Source organism: Austrofundulus limnaeus, unplaced genomic scaffold (assembly GCF_001266775.1).
Source record: "Austrofundulus limnaeus strain Quisiro unplaced genomic scaffold, Austrofundulus_limnaeus-1.0 Scaffold47, whole genome shotgun sequence".
In the NCBI taxonomy this organism is placed as follows: Eukaryota; Metazoa; Chordata; class Actinopteri; order Cyprinodontiformes; family Rivulidae; genus Austrofundulus; species Austrofundulus limnaeus.
The window spans coordinates 125,544-138,737 of NW_013952449.1; the positions used below are offsets into that span (position 1 = coordinate 125,544).

The 13,194-nt window shown below is 43.5% G+C and overlaps 1 protein-coding gene across 3 annotated transcripts in view; it reads right to left on the bottom strand.

The window, feature by feature from the left end:
• Positions 1–1,930: 1,930 nt before the first annotated feature.
• Positions 1,931–13,194, bottom strand: part of LOC106517281 (myoD family inhibitor domain-containing protein) — a 23,545-nt gene continuing 12,281 nt past the window's right edge. Inside the window, exons 3-5 of one of the 3 annotated variants that reach the window (XR_001310186.1) lie at positions 6,641–6,901; positions 2,538–2,854; positions 1,931–2,044 (exon numbers count right to left, since the gene is read on the bottom strand). Coding sequence is in view for 1 of the 3 variants with exons in the window: in XM_014008033.1 (XP_013863487.1) it covers positions 2,595–2,854; positions 6,641–6,901 (521 nt within the window). In the remaining 2 variants the exon portion in view is untranslated. Of the gene's footprint in view, positions 2,855–6,625; positions 6,902–13,194 lie in introns of all 3 variants that reach the window. The other 2 variants (XR_001310187.1, XM_014008033.1) reach the window with 2 other exon arrangements.

Sequence of the window (13,194 nt, forward strand, 5' to 3'; positions counted from 1 at the left end):
TTACTTTAAAATGATTTCATATTTATAAAAGTACTAATGACTTTTGAGTATTTGAAATTATTTATTTTAATGACACAAAACCAGACAAAAAGATGGATCTGTGGGATTCTAGTGTCTCTCTGCGACTCTACAGTGGATGGATGATACAGATAACACTGAATAAGTGGAGAGAGACGAGCTGTGGGTAAAGGTTAGAACAAATTGATGTGGACAAGTGGAACAAACTGTATGTGTGCAAATTTTATGGAGCAGGTTTGCCCCGCACTAAATTAAATATTATTCCTTTTTGTTGTCCCTCGCAGAATTCAAATGTGTTGTGGGCAAAAGAGCTACATCAATTCCATTTACTGCCTTTATCGTCATTTAAACGAGCCTCTTAGCTCACCAGGACAGATTGACAGAGATGTCTTTTTCACCACTTTGTTTTATTTTTGGCTGTTTACTCTGCCTCTCTGCTGTCATCTCACACTACAGCTTTACCAGAGCCTGCTCAGATCTTCTGAGATCTGGAGACAACAAGCATCTTTTTTATGTTCTAAGCGCTTTATTTGACAAATATGAAAAGGGATCAAAGAAGGAGCTGACAAGTCCCACATTGCAAAACTCTTGAGCTGAGAAGAGCTGTGCAGGAAAAAGTCAAATTTGTAATCTGAACATGAGAAACTGAACAGATCAGAGTCAAGTTCCCCACCTCTCCTGCTCAGGGTCAGAATTTACTGAAACACATGCAAGTGAGGCATTTCAGTGGAAAATCCTTTAATGTGTGATCACATAAATAATGTTAGTGATTCAAAGGAACCCATCCGGTTTCTTTCTCTCTTTTTCTTTTTTTTTTTCTTTTTTTTTTTTGGTGAGAATAAATGGCAATTCATTGAAGCTATGAAGCTCACATGAGGCCAGATTTTCAGTTTTTGAGGAATACTGAGCAACAGAAATCATTTATTTCAAATAGGCATGATGCACAAAATAAATTTCAAATATCTTACTTTTTTATAAGTTGTGCACCAAAGAGCCAGACTTATTTTTTAAAGTGGTCTTCAGGCTTTTTGATGTTTTTGAAAACTTTCCTAAGGGAGTTGGTTATTTTTAAACTCCAATTCAGTCCAATATATGACAATTAAAAAGTATATTGTTCAGAGTGTACTTAAAAAACTGAGGAAGAGGAAGAGAAATAAAATAAACAAGTGCAGGGTTAAAACAAATGATTCACAGCAGTATCTGAAAATTGCATCTTTAATAGGCAACATACTGGAGCTTAATGCTGCCACCAAAGCAAACATAAAATAAAATATCATTTTATCATGCAAAAAGCTTATTGTGCATAACAAAATAAACTGTAAATACCTACATGTTAATAAAAACCACCACAATGATAAAAACTTATGTTGTAAGTATGTGTATTGTAATGGTATCATGGTCTGTGTTTTTCAGTTTAACTTTTTTCATTCTGAGATTTATTTTTGTTTATTTCTTGTGGTAATTATTTATGTATTTTCCTTGTGTTCATCACCTTCAAGTGTTTCTAACATACCCCAGTAGTTTTCCATTGTTTGTCTTCTCAACCCTGCCCTGCCCACCAGTGGCGGCTCCAGAAAATTATGAGTGGGGGGGGGGGGGTGTCAAAGGTACCTGGGCCAATCAGCAAACAGAAGGCGGAGTTTTGAACAACGTAGATTTTCTGCACAGTGTCTGCTAGTTATTTTATCATACGGCAGTGAAGGAAGTGAATGAAGCCAGTCTGTGTTGATAAGGCTTCAAATTAAAATAAATTAGTCTGACAAAGCAGCAGCTCTCATTTACAGTCGTCTCGTTCAGCTCAGTATATTTCTCCTCTCAGTAGGGCTGTTTACAGCACACGCGATTTCCGGTTAGCTTCTTAGCTTAGCCTCCGTCACAGCGACAACACACACGTTTCAGCAGAGGCCACGCCTCCTGCAAGAAATCGATTCTCTATGCATGAAGTCCAGACCCTCGTACGAAGCAAAGTGAAGGACAGGGTCTGGTTTGAACCAGGCTAGTCTTCACCCATTTGCAGTACTGTCTTCTGAAAGAGAAACAGAGGATGAGTTTTCAGCTATTAGCTCTTTGGGAATTCTGTTGGTGATAAAATACTACTTCATGTCTCAAACTGTGTTATCCATTGTATGTTTTAAAACCCCATTAAAAAACCGAAACAAATTGTTTCTTAGTGACAAAGTGCTGAATCTAAAGTCTATAAGGATCCTGTTTAAAACTTTAATGTTATGCATCGACACCACTCTGGTTTTTTGAGTTTAGGTGCTTATTATGTCTGAATGATTCATAAATTAGAGTTTTATAGCATTAAAAGTTGAACAACTTTGTGAAAAGAGTCAGGTACTGAACTAATGAAATCAAAGGATTTCAGAAAGCTTGATGAGCTTGATCAAGTCCATTTTGAACAATAACAATACAATCTGGCTGTTTGAAATCAAAATATAAATAAAATGTGCGAAACTCAAGACTTTTGCACATTGTTCTGTTCAGTTTACAACTTTTAGTCAAAAATGTAAGCCTACCAGTGACCCCCACAAGGATGCTAGTGGCAGGTCTTAACTGAGCCTAAAGATCTGGCTCTAGCTGCGATGACAGATCTCGCAGCAATCCAAACAAAACTCGAGACACTCGGTGGGCTCGCAGCACGCCTCCGACAGCACCGAGTGGCATTGGCTGCGGCAGCTGAGATCCTCCACTGACACATCCTGGACGTCCGAGCAGCAGCAGCAGCAGGAGGAACAGAGGCCCTGAAGGCAGCAGGAGCTGGCCTCCAACAATCCCAGGAGCAGCACGGAGCACTGACACCACAGGCACGCCAGCAGCAGCTGGAAACACGAGCCTACAGAGGAAAAAGAAAATAATTCTTTGTCATGTTTTATCAAACCCAAGGATTAACAACTCTATTAACCTTAAATTAATCTCTTGCATGTTTGTTTGTGGTACCAGCTGAGACTTAAAAGAGGAATTATTGAGCTGCAGTGATCAAGTTGTTTACTTAATCATAGAGCTTTGTTCAGCCCTCCAGGGAAAATCAAAAAAGGCCACAGAGGCAGTGATAAAAAAGATAAAAAAGAAACAACTGGGAGGAAGCCGTCACATGATAATTGCTCTGTTGCCCAAATTAGGCATAGATGAAATTGCATACATTAACCTCAGCATTGGGTTATAAAGCACACATCTTGCAATCCTACATAGCCGTATTGCAGCATTGCTGACATTTTTTAATGCTCACGTGGAGCAGAAAGAGTTGGAACTGCATGCAAATCAAGTCGTTTTATCCTGTTTACTGATGGAAGTCAATGAAACGATGGCAGAATTCCCTGTGGAGTGGGGTTCAACATTTTCCTGCCTATTTGCTTAAATTATACACCCCCCACGTGTAAATTATGATAATAGGTGTGAGTGGATAAAAAAAAGAGCTTTACGTGTGGCTGCTGTAGTAATTTGATGTACAGCTTCACAGAGATAACAACTTGCACTCAATGGTAAACAAGGAGGGGCCGATCACATTCTTTGATAAAACTAGCAGAAAGTGCAGCAGTTGGAGAGTCTTAGAAAACTTTCACAAGTGTTGTTTGTAAAGAAAGATCTCCCTTCAGTCAAAGCTGGGGAGTGTTGCAGGCTTTGTCAGAAGGTGAACAGAAATAAAATAAACCAAAATAAAACATTTTTGATAACACTTTGAGGAGTGTCGATGTAGATGAGTAACAAAATTAATGTAATAATTTCAGCTGAGAAAAAAGTCTACATTTAATGTATAACCTATATAATGTGAAAGAGTTTGCCGATTCGTTCAAACTAAATCCCTTTTTGCCTACTATTACTGGTTGTAATAGCTAACTAAAGCAGATAATTTATTAATTGTTTATACTCTTTTTAAAGAACCCCACTTCAAAACATCTGAACTATCCCTTTAACTCTAAGCCAAACTGGAGCTGTTCTGCTTTCTTTTAGGCTGCAGATGAATTTAATTGATTTATGATAAAAGCACAGAAGAGAAGATATCAAATAAATAAGAGAATATGCACAGAAAATGTGTACAGTATAAGTTTAATGCAGCTGTTTTCTTAAAATTTTCTTCAAAATGAGACTGATTCAATAACAAAAGAAACCAATGAGATGTTTTGACCTGTTGATAACTGAGCTTGGGTGCTGCCGGTGGTGAACAAAATACTATTTCCTTGAGTCAAAGTACTGATCCTACTGGTCAAATATTGTTCCAAAAAAGGTAAAATAAGCTCTCTCAAATTGTTACTTAAGTTAAAGTACTGCAGTGTGTGATGTCAGAAATACTTAAGTACTAGGCAAAGGTGAAATAATAATAATAATAATAATAATAATAATAATAATAATAATAATAATAATAATAATAATAATAATAAAAATAAAATACTTAAGTACTGAAAGTACCTAAAATTTTAGAGTTTCTAACAATGAATTTCACTTGAGTGTAGTCGAGAATTGTGGGGTCGCAGGGGTAGCAACCTAAACAGAGACCCATACTTCCATCTGTCCAGCCACTTGGGCCAGTTCCTCGTCTGGGGGAATCCCAAGATTTTCCCAGGCCAGCTGAGAAACATAAGGCGTTTACGCACTGCACGGCCCGGCTTCCAACCCGGGTCGGTGTTTTTGCATGTCCAGGCTGGGCTGTTTTTGGGCTGGCTCCAGCCCGAGTTCTGGAACCTGGCCAGGCGAGGTTCCGATCGGGCTGGCCCGGTTTGACATCATGTACTGCTGATCATGATTGGTGTGTTTGCAGTGGGGGCAGGACAGCAACCAGGGTTACCAGAATCCTCATCAAGGGTGTGCTGACGGGACTATGGCTGTGTCCAAAACGACAGGCTGGGTCCTTCGGAGGACCCAGACTCCCCGGTCTCGGCGGGCCGGGTCCTCGGTAGACCAGGAAGACCGGCAAAAAAGAGGCTGTGAATTTGGACGGTCTAGCCTCCTTACCCCGGCGTACGTCTTGTCACCTAGCAACTGTGACGACGCTAAACAAGCAAACTTAAATCAAAACTAGGAAAATATCAATACATTGATATTATTAATATCACAAAACAATAAAATTAACTTAAAAGTACCATTTGAAGAACTAATTGACCCGCTGTAGGTTCATGTTTATTTCGCGTTTTTTATTACGAAAAAATAATATGTAAAAACATGTCCATACAAATGATAAAAGTATTAGAATTACAACCGCTAATTTTTAAAAATTTTTATATCACCATATTTTTATTTAAAATGTATTCTTTTCTCTCGCTTGGTCCGCCATCACTAGCATAAAATAATCTCAGGTCGGGCCGCAATGCATTATGGGATATGCTGGGCCGGGAAGGATCCATCGGACCTGTCCTTCGATTCGGGCCACAGGAAGGACGTATTTGTCGGCCACATCGGAGGAGTCTTCGGTTTTGGACGTCCTTCGTCGCCGCGCTGTGACGTATGCGGCCGACAAATTCGACCTTCAGAGGACCTGTCCTGCCGTTTTGGACACAGCCAATGCATCAGGTTTAATGTTTTTGGAGCCAGGCCTGTATTTGATGACAAGGTTGAAATGGGAAAAGAAAAGGGACCAACGATACTGTCAAGTGTTCAGTCGTTTAGCTGACTGGAGATAGGCTAAATTTTTGTGATTGGTCCAGAGAAGAACTGGTAACTCTGACAGCAACGTGACTGCAGCTGCCATTTTATAATTTGTTTTGCTCCCAAGCTCCTGTCACCAAAACGGATCACCTCAACACCTTGGCTGTGCCTAGAAATTTTGTCCATAAAAGTTATGAACAGAAGGGCAGTCATGGCGGAGTCCAACTCTCACTGGAAACGAGCTTGACTTACTGCTGGCAATGCAGACCAGACTGACACCGGTTGTACAGGGATCTAACAGCCCATATCAATGGGTCTGGTACTTCGTATTCCCGGAGTACTCCCCAAAGGACTCCCTGAGGGACATGGTTGAACACCTGCTCCAAGTCTACAAAACACTACATGTGTTTTGTGGACTTGGAGAAGGCGTGACTGGTTGAGCAAACTCCCAAGCACCCTCCAGAACCCTGCTATGGGGTAGAGCTGGTCCAGTGTTCCATGACCAGGACAAAAACCACACTACTCTGGCTGAATCAAAAATTCAACTATCCGACAGACCCTATCCTCTCTAGGACCCCTGAACAGACCCTACCAGGATGGTTTAGGAGTCATCCCCCTGTAGTTGGAACACACTCTGCAGTCCCCATTTTTAAATAAGGGGAATACCACCCCTGTCTGCAAATCCAGGGGGACTGCCCCGATGTCAATATGGATGGTACCTGTGGTACAGCAGTTTGAAGTGCAGCTCGGACACCGAATGCAACTGCAAAAGTTTGATGTCTTGTAGGGGAAGAGTTAGCAGCACTCAAGCATTATTGGTTGCTATTGACTCAGGATAATGACATCCTAACAAGAGCTGAGCACCAACAAGAAAGGCTGTAACTACTTTATCTACTGAAACCTTCCAAAAATGCATGATTTTATTGTTTAAATGTACTTGATTCTAAGTAAATGTTTTTTAATGCCACTCCAGTAAAAGGCAAATTCTCAAAAACTGTATGTAAGTGGGGTACTCGAGTAAATTTACTTTGTTACTGCCCACCTCTGGGTGCTCCAGCAGTTTGGTTTGATCCTGGTCCATTTCTGTTGCTCCTGTTCTGGTCGCTGCTTTGACTGCTGCTCATCGATGACTTTGAGCTTTTTAGCTGAACTGAACTCAGTGAATCAAGGGGCAGTCTGTGTTCAGGTTCTGTGAGGCCACATTGTGGGCATGTGGGTTTCTGAAGGTCATGCTGAGGCTTCTTAAATCTGTCTGTGTCTTTTGAGGGATGTAACTGAGGATCTGCAGCAGGGTGAGGCTGGGCTGGAAGAATCAGACACACAATACATACAATTTTAATAACACCAAAATTGGGAAACAGAATGCATAAACTTTTTGATCTCATAAACCATTTTTTCCAGAATGAAACATGGTAAAGATATCAAAGGTTTAAACTAAGAAATTGTATCATTTTTAATAAATAAAGTGATTTTATAGCCTTAACTACAGTACACAAAAAGGTTGGGCCAAGTAAGTGGTGCAAATAATAAATAGCTGGAAGGACATTTTGCAACTGTCCGTCCATCCATTTTCTTCCGCTTATCCAGGGTTGGGTCACGCGGGCAGCAGCCTAAGGAGACAGACCCAGACTTCTCTCCCCAGCCACTTGAGCCAGCTCGTCTGGGAGAATCCCAAGGCGTTCCTAGGCCAGCTGAGAAACAGTTTCTCCAGTGTGTCCTGGGTCTTCCTTTGGGTTTCCTCCCAGTGGGAGTGGATCACCTCACCAGGGAGATGTCACCAGGGAGGCGTCCAGGAGGCATCTAAACCAGATGCCCAAGCCAGATGCAGCACCAATCCGCTAATCAATCCCCCACTCCATTCTTCCCTCATTCGTGAACAAGACCCCGAGATACTTAAACTCCTCCACTTGGGGCAGGACCGCTTCCCCGACCTGAGGAAAGCACCCTCCCCTTTTCCGGCTCAAGACCATGGTCTCGGATTTCATCCCGGCCACTTCACACACGGCTGCGAAGAGCTCCAGTGAGAGCTGGAGATCATGATCTGATTAAGCCAAAAGGACCACATCATCCACAAAAAGCAGAGATGAGATCTTGAGGCCACCAAAATGGATCACCTCAACATCTTGTCCATGCCGAGAAAGGGATCCCAGGGACCACCACCCTGGTCTGCCAATTCAGGGGAACTGTCCCTAATATCCACACAATTTTGTAGAGTTGCATCAAGCAATGCAACCCCACAACATATAGAACTCCAGGGCGAATCTCATCCATCCCCGGTGCCTTGCCACCGAGGAGTTTTTTTTAACCACCTTGGTGACCTCAGCACCAGAGATTGGAGAGTCCAACCCAGGGTCCCAAAACTCTGCTTCCTCAGGGAAAGATGTGTCGGTGGGAATGAGGAGGTCTTCAAAGTAGTTTGCTGAGTTGAGGTCAGCAACGCACCACCATAAACAGTGTTGGTGGCGAACTGCTTTCCCCCCCGAGACACCGGATGGTGGACCAGAATCGCCTTGATGCTGATAACCGAAATCTTTTTCCATGGCCTCTCCAAACTCCTCCCACACCCAAGTTTTTGCCTCAGCAACCACCCAAGATGCAGTCTGCTTGGACTGCCGATAGCTATCAGCTGCTTCCGGAGTCCCACAAGCCATAAAGCCCTGTTAGGCTTCCTTCCTTATCTCGGCAGCATCCCTCACCGCCGGTGTCCACCAGAGGGTTTGAGGGTTGCCGCCACGACAGGCACTGACAACCTTACGGCCACAACTCAGGTAAGCCGCCTTGACAATAGAGGCATGGAACATGGCCCACTCAGACTTAATGTCCCCAACCTCCCCTGGAATGTGTTCAAATTTCTCCCAGAGGTGTGAGTTAAAGCTCCGTCTGATGGGAGACTCTGCCAGACATTCCTAGCAGACCCCCACTACACATTTTGGTCTGCCAGATGTGACCAGCATCCTCCCCAACCACCAACTCACCACCAGGTAGTGGTCAGTTGACAGCTCTGCCCTTCTCTTCACCTGAGTGACCAAGACATGAGGCCACAGAAGGACACCAGCCCTTGAGGTCCGACTTTGGACACCACTGCCCTAGAGCCAGTTTCTGTAGCCGAGGATCAGACCGCCAAGGTTCTCACCCTCAATTACTGCCCAACACCTGACCCCTAAGGCCCCTCCCACAGGTGGTGAGCCCTTGTGAAGGGGAACCCACGTCTCCTCTTAGGGCTGTGCCCAGCCTCAACGTCTCCTGTAGGAGGTGGTTTCTTCTTTGTTGAAAAAAAGGACTGAGGCTGTGCATAGATTATAGAGGATTAAATTAAATCACAGATAACAATAAGTATCCACTTCCTCTCACTGACTTTGTTCACGGACAGTTCTATTCAGCCACCATTTTCTCAAATTGGATCTCTGCAATGCTTATTTGATAAGTATCAGGGAGGGTGACGAATGGAAGACTGCCTTTAAGACCTCATTAGTGCAATTCGAATATCTTATTATGCCTTTTGGCTCCACCAATGCGCTGACAGTCTTCCAGTCCCTTAAAGATATTTTATGGGACTTTTTGAACATTTTTGTTTATCTAGTCGACATCTCAATCTACTCCTGTGATAATGATTAACACCTCAAGCATGTTTGTGCAGTGTTACAACAGCTCCATGAAAACAAGCTTTTTATCAAGGCAGAAAAATGTGAATTTTATGTCACTTCAGTCTCCTTTTGGGGCTTTATTTTGAGCAGGGCCACTTCTGCACAGACCCGAAAAAGATCAGAGCTAAGTGGACAGTTCCTTCAGATCATCGACAATTGCAACGTTTTTTTGGGTTTTGTCAATATCTATCGCAGATTTATCCCAAACTACAGCCAGGTGCCAGCCCTGCTCACTCAACTTGCCTCTATTTTGAAATCGTTCCAATGGACTCCTGAGGCACAGACAGCTTTTGGTGAGTTGAAGTCATTGTTTTCATCTGGTCCCATCCTTTTGCACCCAAGAAACAGTTCATCCTGGAAGTGGATGTGTTTGACACGAGGGAGGGAGCTGTGCTTTCCCAGAGAACTGACCATGACAAGAAGGTCCACCCATGCACTTTTTTCACCTATCACCTGTCCTCGGCCGAGCAAACACATGATGTTGGTGACCGTGAACTTACTGTTATCAAGATAGCTCTTGAAGAATGGCATCAGTGGTTGGAAGGTAACTTACCTTCTGCTTTTAAAACTACTAATCTCCTGGTCCAACATGTTTTTGGAATTCATGGCATCCCACTCCATATAGTTTCTGACTGTGATCCAGTTTATTTCTCAGATTTGGAAAGCATTCTGCAGTGCCCTGGGAGCGACTTCTAGCCTGACATCCGGTTGTCACCCTCAGTCCAGTGGTCAATCTGAATGTTGTAACCAGGAATTGGAGGCCACTCTCTGGTGCATTATAAACAATAACCCATACTCACATGTAACACACACACATCCTCTGCTAATCATTTTTCTCCTACTGAATCATCCCTTGGTTACTCTCCACCACTTTCTCCTAACATTGAAATAGAAATTCTAGTCCCCTCTGTCCAGCACAACATCAGGAAATGTAGACATTTCTTGCTCCAAACCAAGGAGACTCTGTTAAGGACAGTCAAACAAAACAAGAGGTTTGCCAACCGACCACGTTCCTCTGCTCCAGATTACAAAGTGGGACAGAAATTCTGGCTCTCCACCCGGGACATAAACTTGAAAAACACACCTACAAACTGGCTCTTTGGTTCATTGGTCCCTTCTTCATTGAACGCATCATCAACCCATCTGCGGTAAGACTGGCCTTAGCCACCTCCATGAAAATCTATCCAACCTTTCATGTTTTACAGATCAAGCCTGTCTCAGAGTCCTGTCCATGCTGAGCACTAACAAAGCTAGCAAGTAAAAGTCATGGCTGCTTCTTGAGGAGCAAGCCAGGCCACCCATAAACATCACCTAACGACCCCACCCCAAACCTCCTTTGCCCTCCCAAACCACGGCTTAATCAGGTGGGGGTCAGGAGGACTCCACCACCACACCAAACATGAGTGGGGTCATATGGACCCCACAAAGACAGTGGGAGGGTTAGGCCCACCTATCATGCCCTCTCCTCCCACCCATTGATGACCACCCTGCCTTCACTGTTAACCGCATTCTGGATGCTGAGGGAGAGGCCTTCAGTATCTGGTAGACTGGGAGTTAGGCTTCTGCGGTATGAAGGTATTTTGTTATCAGGTATTTGGTATCAAAATATGAGGATGATATAAAAAATGATGACATATGAGGTGAAGCGCATATGAAACTGGGATAAACATTTAAGAAGACACCCCATGTTACTACTGACGCATGCTCTGATCACCTCAGCTCATTCAGAAAATAAACAAAAAGGGGGTGGGGGCAGGGACACCTCCATCTCTCCTGCCCCTAAGCTGGAAAAAAATAAAAAAATAAAGCTGTCCACAGCTTGCACAGCTGGACTTGTTTAAACGCGCCTAGCTGGCTGTAGTAATCCTATCAGACATTCTTACAGACCAACCAACTGCAATTTTCTTAATTCAAGCAAACATTTGGACTCCTTTTGTTTTTACATTCTGTGACTTTTTTTGTCTGACTCATGACCGGCCAGTAAGCTCGTGCTGCAAACAAGGAAAGGAGTGCAAACATTATTGGCACAAAGACCTTTCTTGCTAATAGCATGCATCAGCTTTGAAATGACCAAGGTAAAGGCTCCAGCATGCTACTGCCGAAATCGTGCCGAACTGTTGCAGTTTCACGATGAAAATTGAGTCACTTCTGTTTGCATTGCCCACATTTCGGCACTTCTTGTCGCAACCCGCAGGTCAAACTTTTCACCACCCCCCCTCCACATAAGAACACATACGAACTATATGGTGTGATTGGTCAGAAGTTCGTGGGAGTGTTTGTTTGTGCTGAAAGCGCTCAGATGCTGCATTTGCTTCAACCACTTGCTTCAAAAACAGAAAGAAAAAAGAAAAAAAGTGATTGCTTCCACAGCTGACTGTTGTACCAGGAAACAGCGGTTTATAAAGATAGTCAAATGGCCAAAAACTCATAAAAGGGGAAAAAAAACAGATATTTTCACAGTGGAATCTGACTGATAAAAACTTTGGAGCTTAATCCTGGACCAGTTTGTGGATAAACAACATCGAGTGACGAGTCTCAGACTTTTTTTCCCGCATTGGACTCCCCCGGGAAGAAATCCCATGCAGTGACGTATGCTGCAGTGGGAGGGGTTTCCCAGGAGCTTGGCTCGGGGTGTCTCAGGAACTATGAAAGGTCTGTGCGAAAACGAATGCCGAACAACCACTTGACGGCGCGTCGATGAGTCGGCTGCCGAGCGACCATACTGCCTGCTTACGAGTCAGTTTATTTTGAAACTTAAAACTCTAAAAAGACGTAGTTTAACTTGTTTGATCTGTTTGACATAATTAGAGGTAAACCCATTCTGTGACTCCTGCAGCACTGCTCAGAATGATAGCAACATCAGAGCAGCCTCGCGGCACCACCTGTAATACCATTTACCCTGGTATTTTCTGAAGGTCATACCGTGGTATGAAAATGAGCAATACTGCCCAACACTACTGGGAGGGCCATGGACCTGAGGAAAGATCATGGATCCACAGGTCATTCATTTTGGACCTGACCCTTATCGCTATTTTCTACCAAGACCATCCTGACAAGCTCCCTCAATTGCCTGGAGGCAATGCATGGGGTAGGGTACTGTAGCAGTTCGGCTCTTCTGCAGACCCTCAGCTCTAATGGTACGTTCACACTGAACACATTTTAAGCAGCAAAAAAGTGCCCAACGCCTCCAGTTGGATGCACTATATTCAGACCGGGACACAGACTAGATGTGCATTTGAAGATGGAGGAGCGTCTTTGTTTTTTTCTGGTCTGTCTTCGGTTGATGAAATAAAGATAAAATAAAGAAAATGGCTTTGCTTTATTTACTAAAGAGCAAGCGAACGTTGCACACACCAGATGATTGATTCACCAGGGGCCGCATGTATAAACGGTGCGTACGCATAAAAAAGTTGCCTGCGCAAGAATCTACGCCCACGTTGGGATGTATCAAAACCAACGTTGCGTGAAAGTGTGCATATATTTGTGCACAGTTTTCACCTGCCGTGAGAATGTGCGGCAGCCACGCAAAGTTTTTCAGTCGACAGTTTTAACCCACAAAGTCACAAATCTGACCCGAATCCACAGAAATATGACTTTGTTCTGTTTTCTGTGTTAGTTCATGCTCATGACCTTCCGTCCGCAGGACATAAGGGTTTTAAAGCTACTTTTAGAGCATTAAAGCAAATTGCCTACTGGCCAGGGATGAAAAAAGATGTAAAAAGCTATGTTGAAGGATGTTTGGTTTGTGGACAGTTCCAACCATCCAAACCACTTCACCGAGCACCTCTGCATTGCATTTCCTTGGTCTGACCTCCAAATCGACTGGGTTGGACCAATCACCAAAACGGCCAGAGGAAACAAATATTTTGAATATTGTCCTCTCGGCCATCAGGGCCACTCCACATGCATCCACAGGCGTCTCTCCTTTTGAGATGATGACAGGTCGACAGAT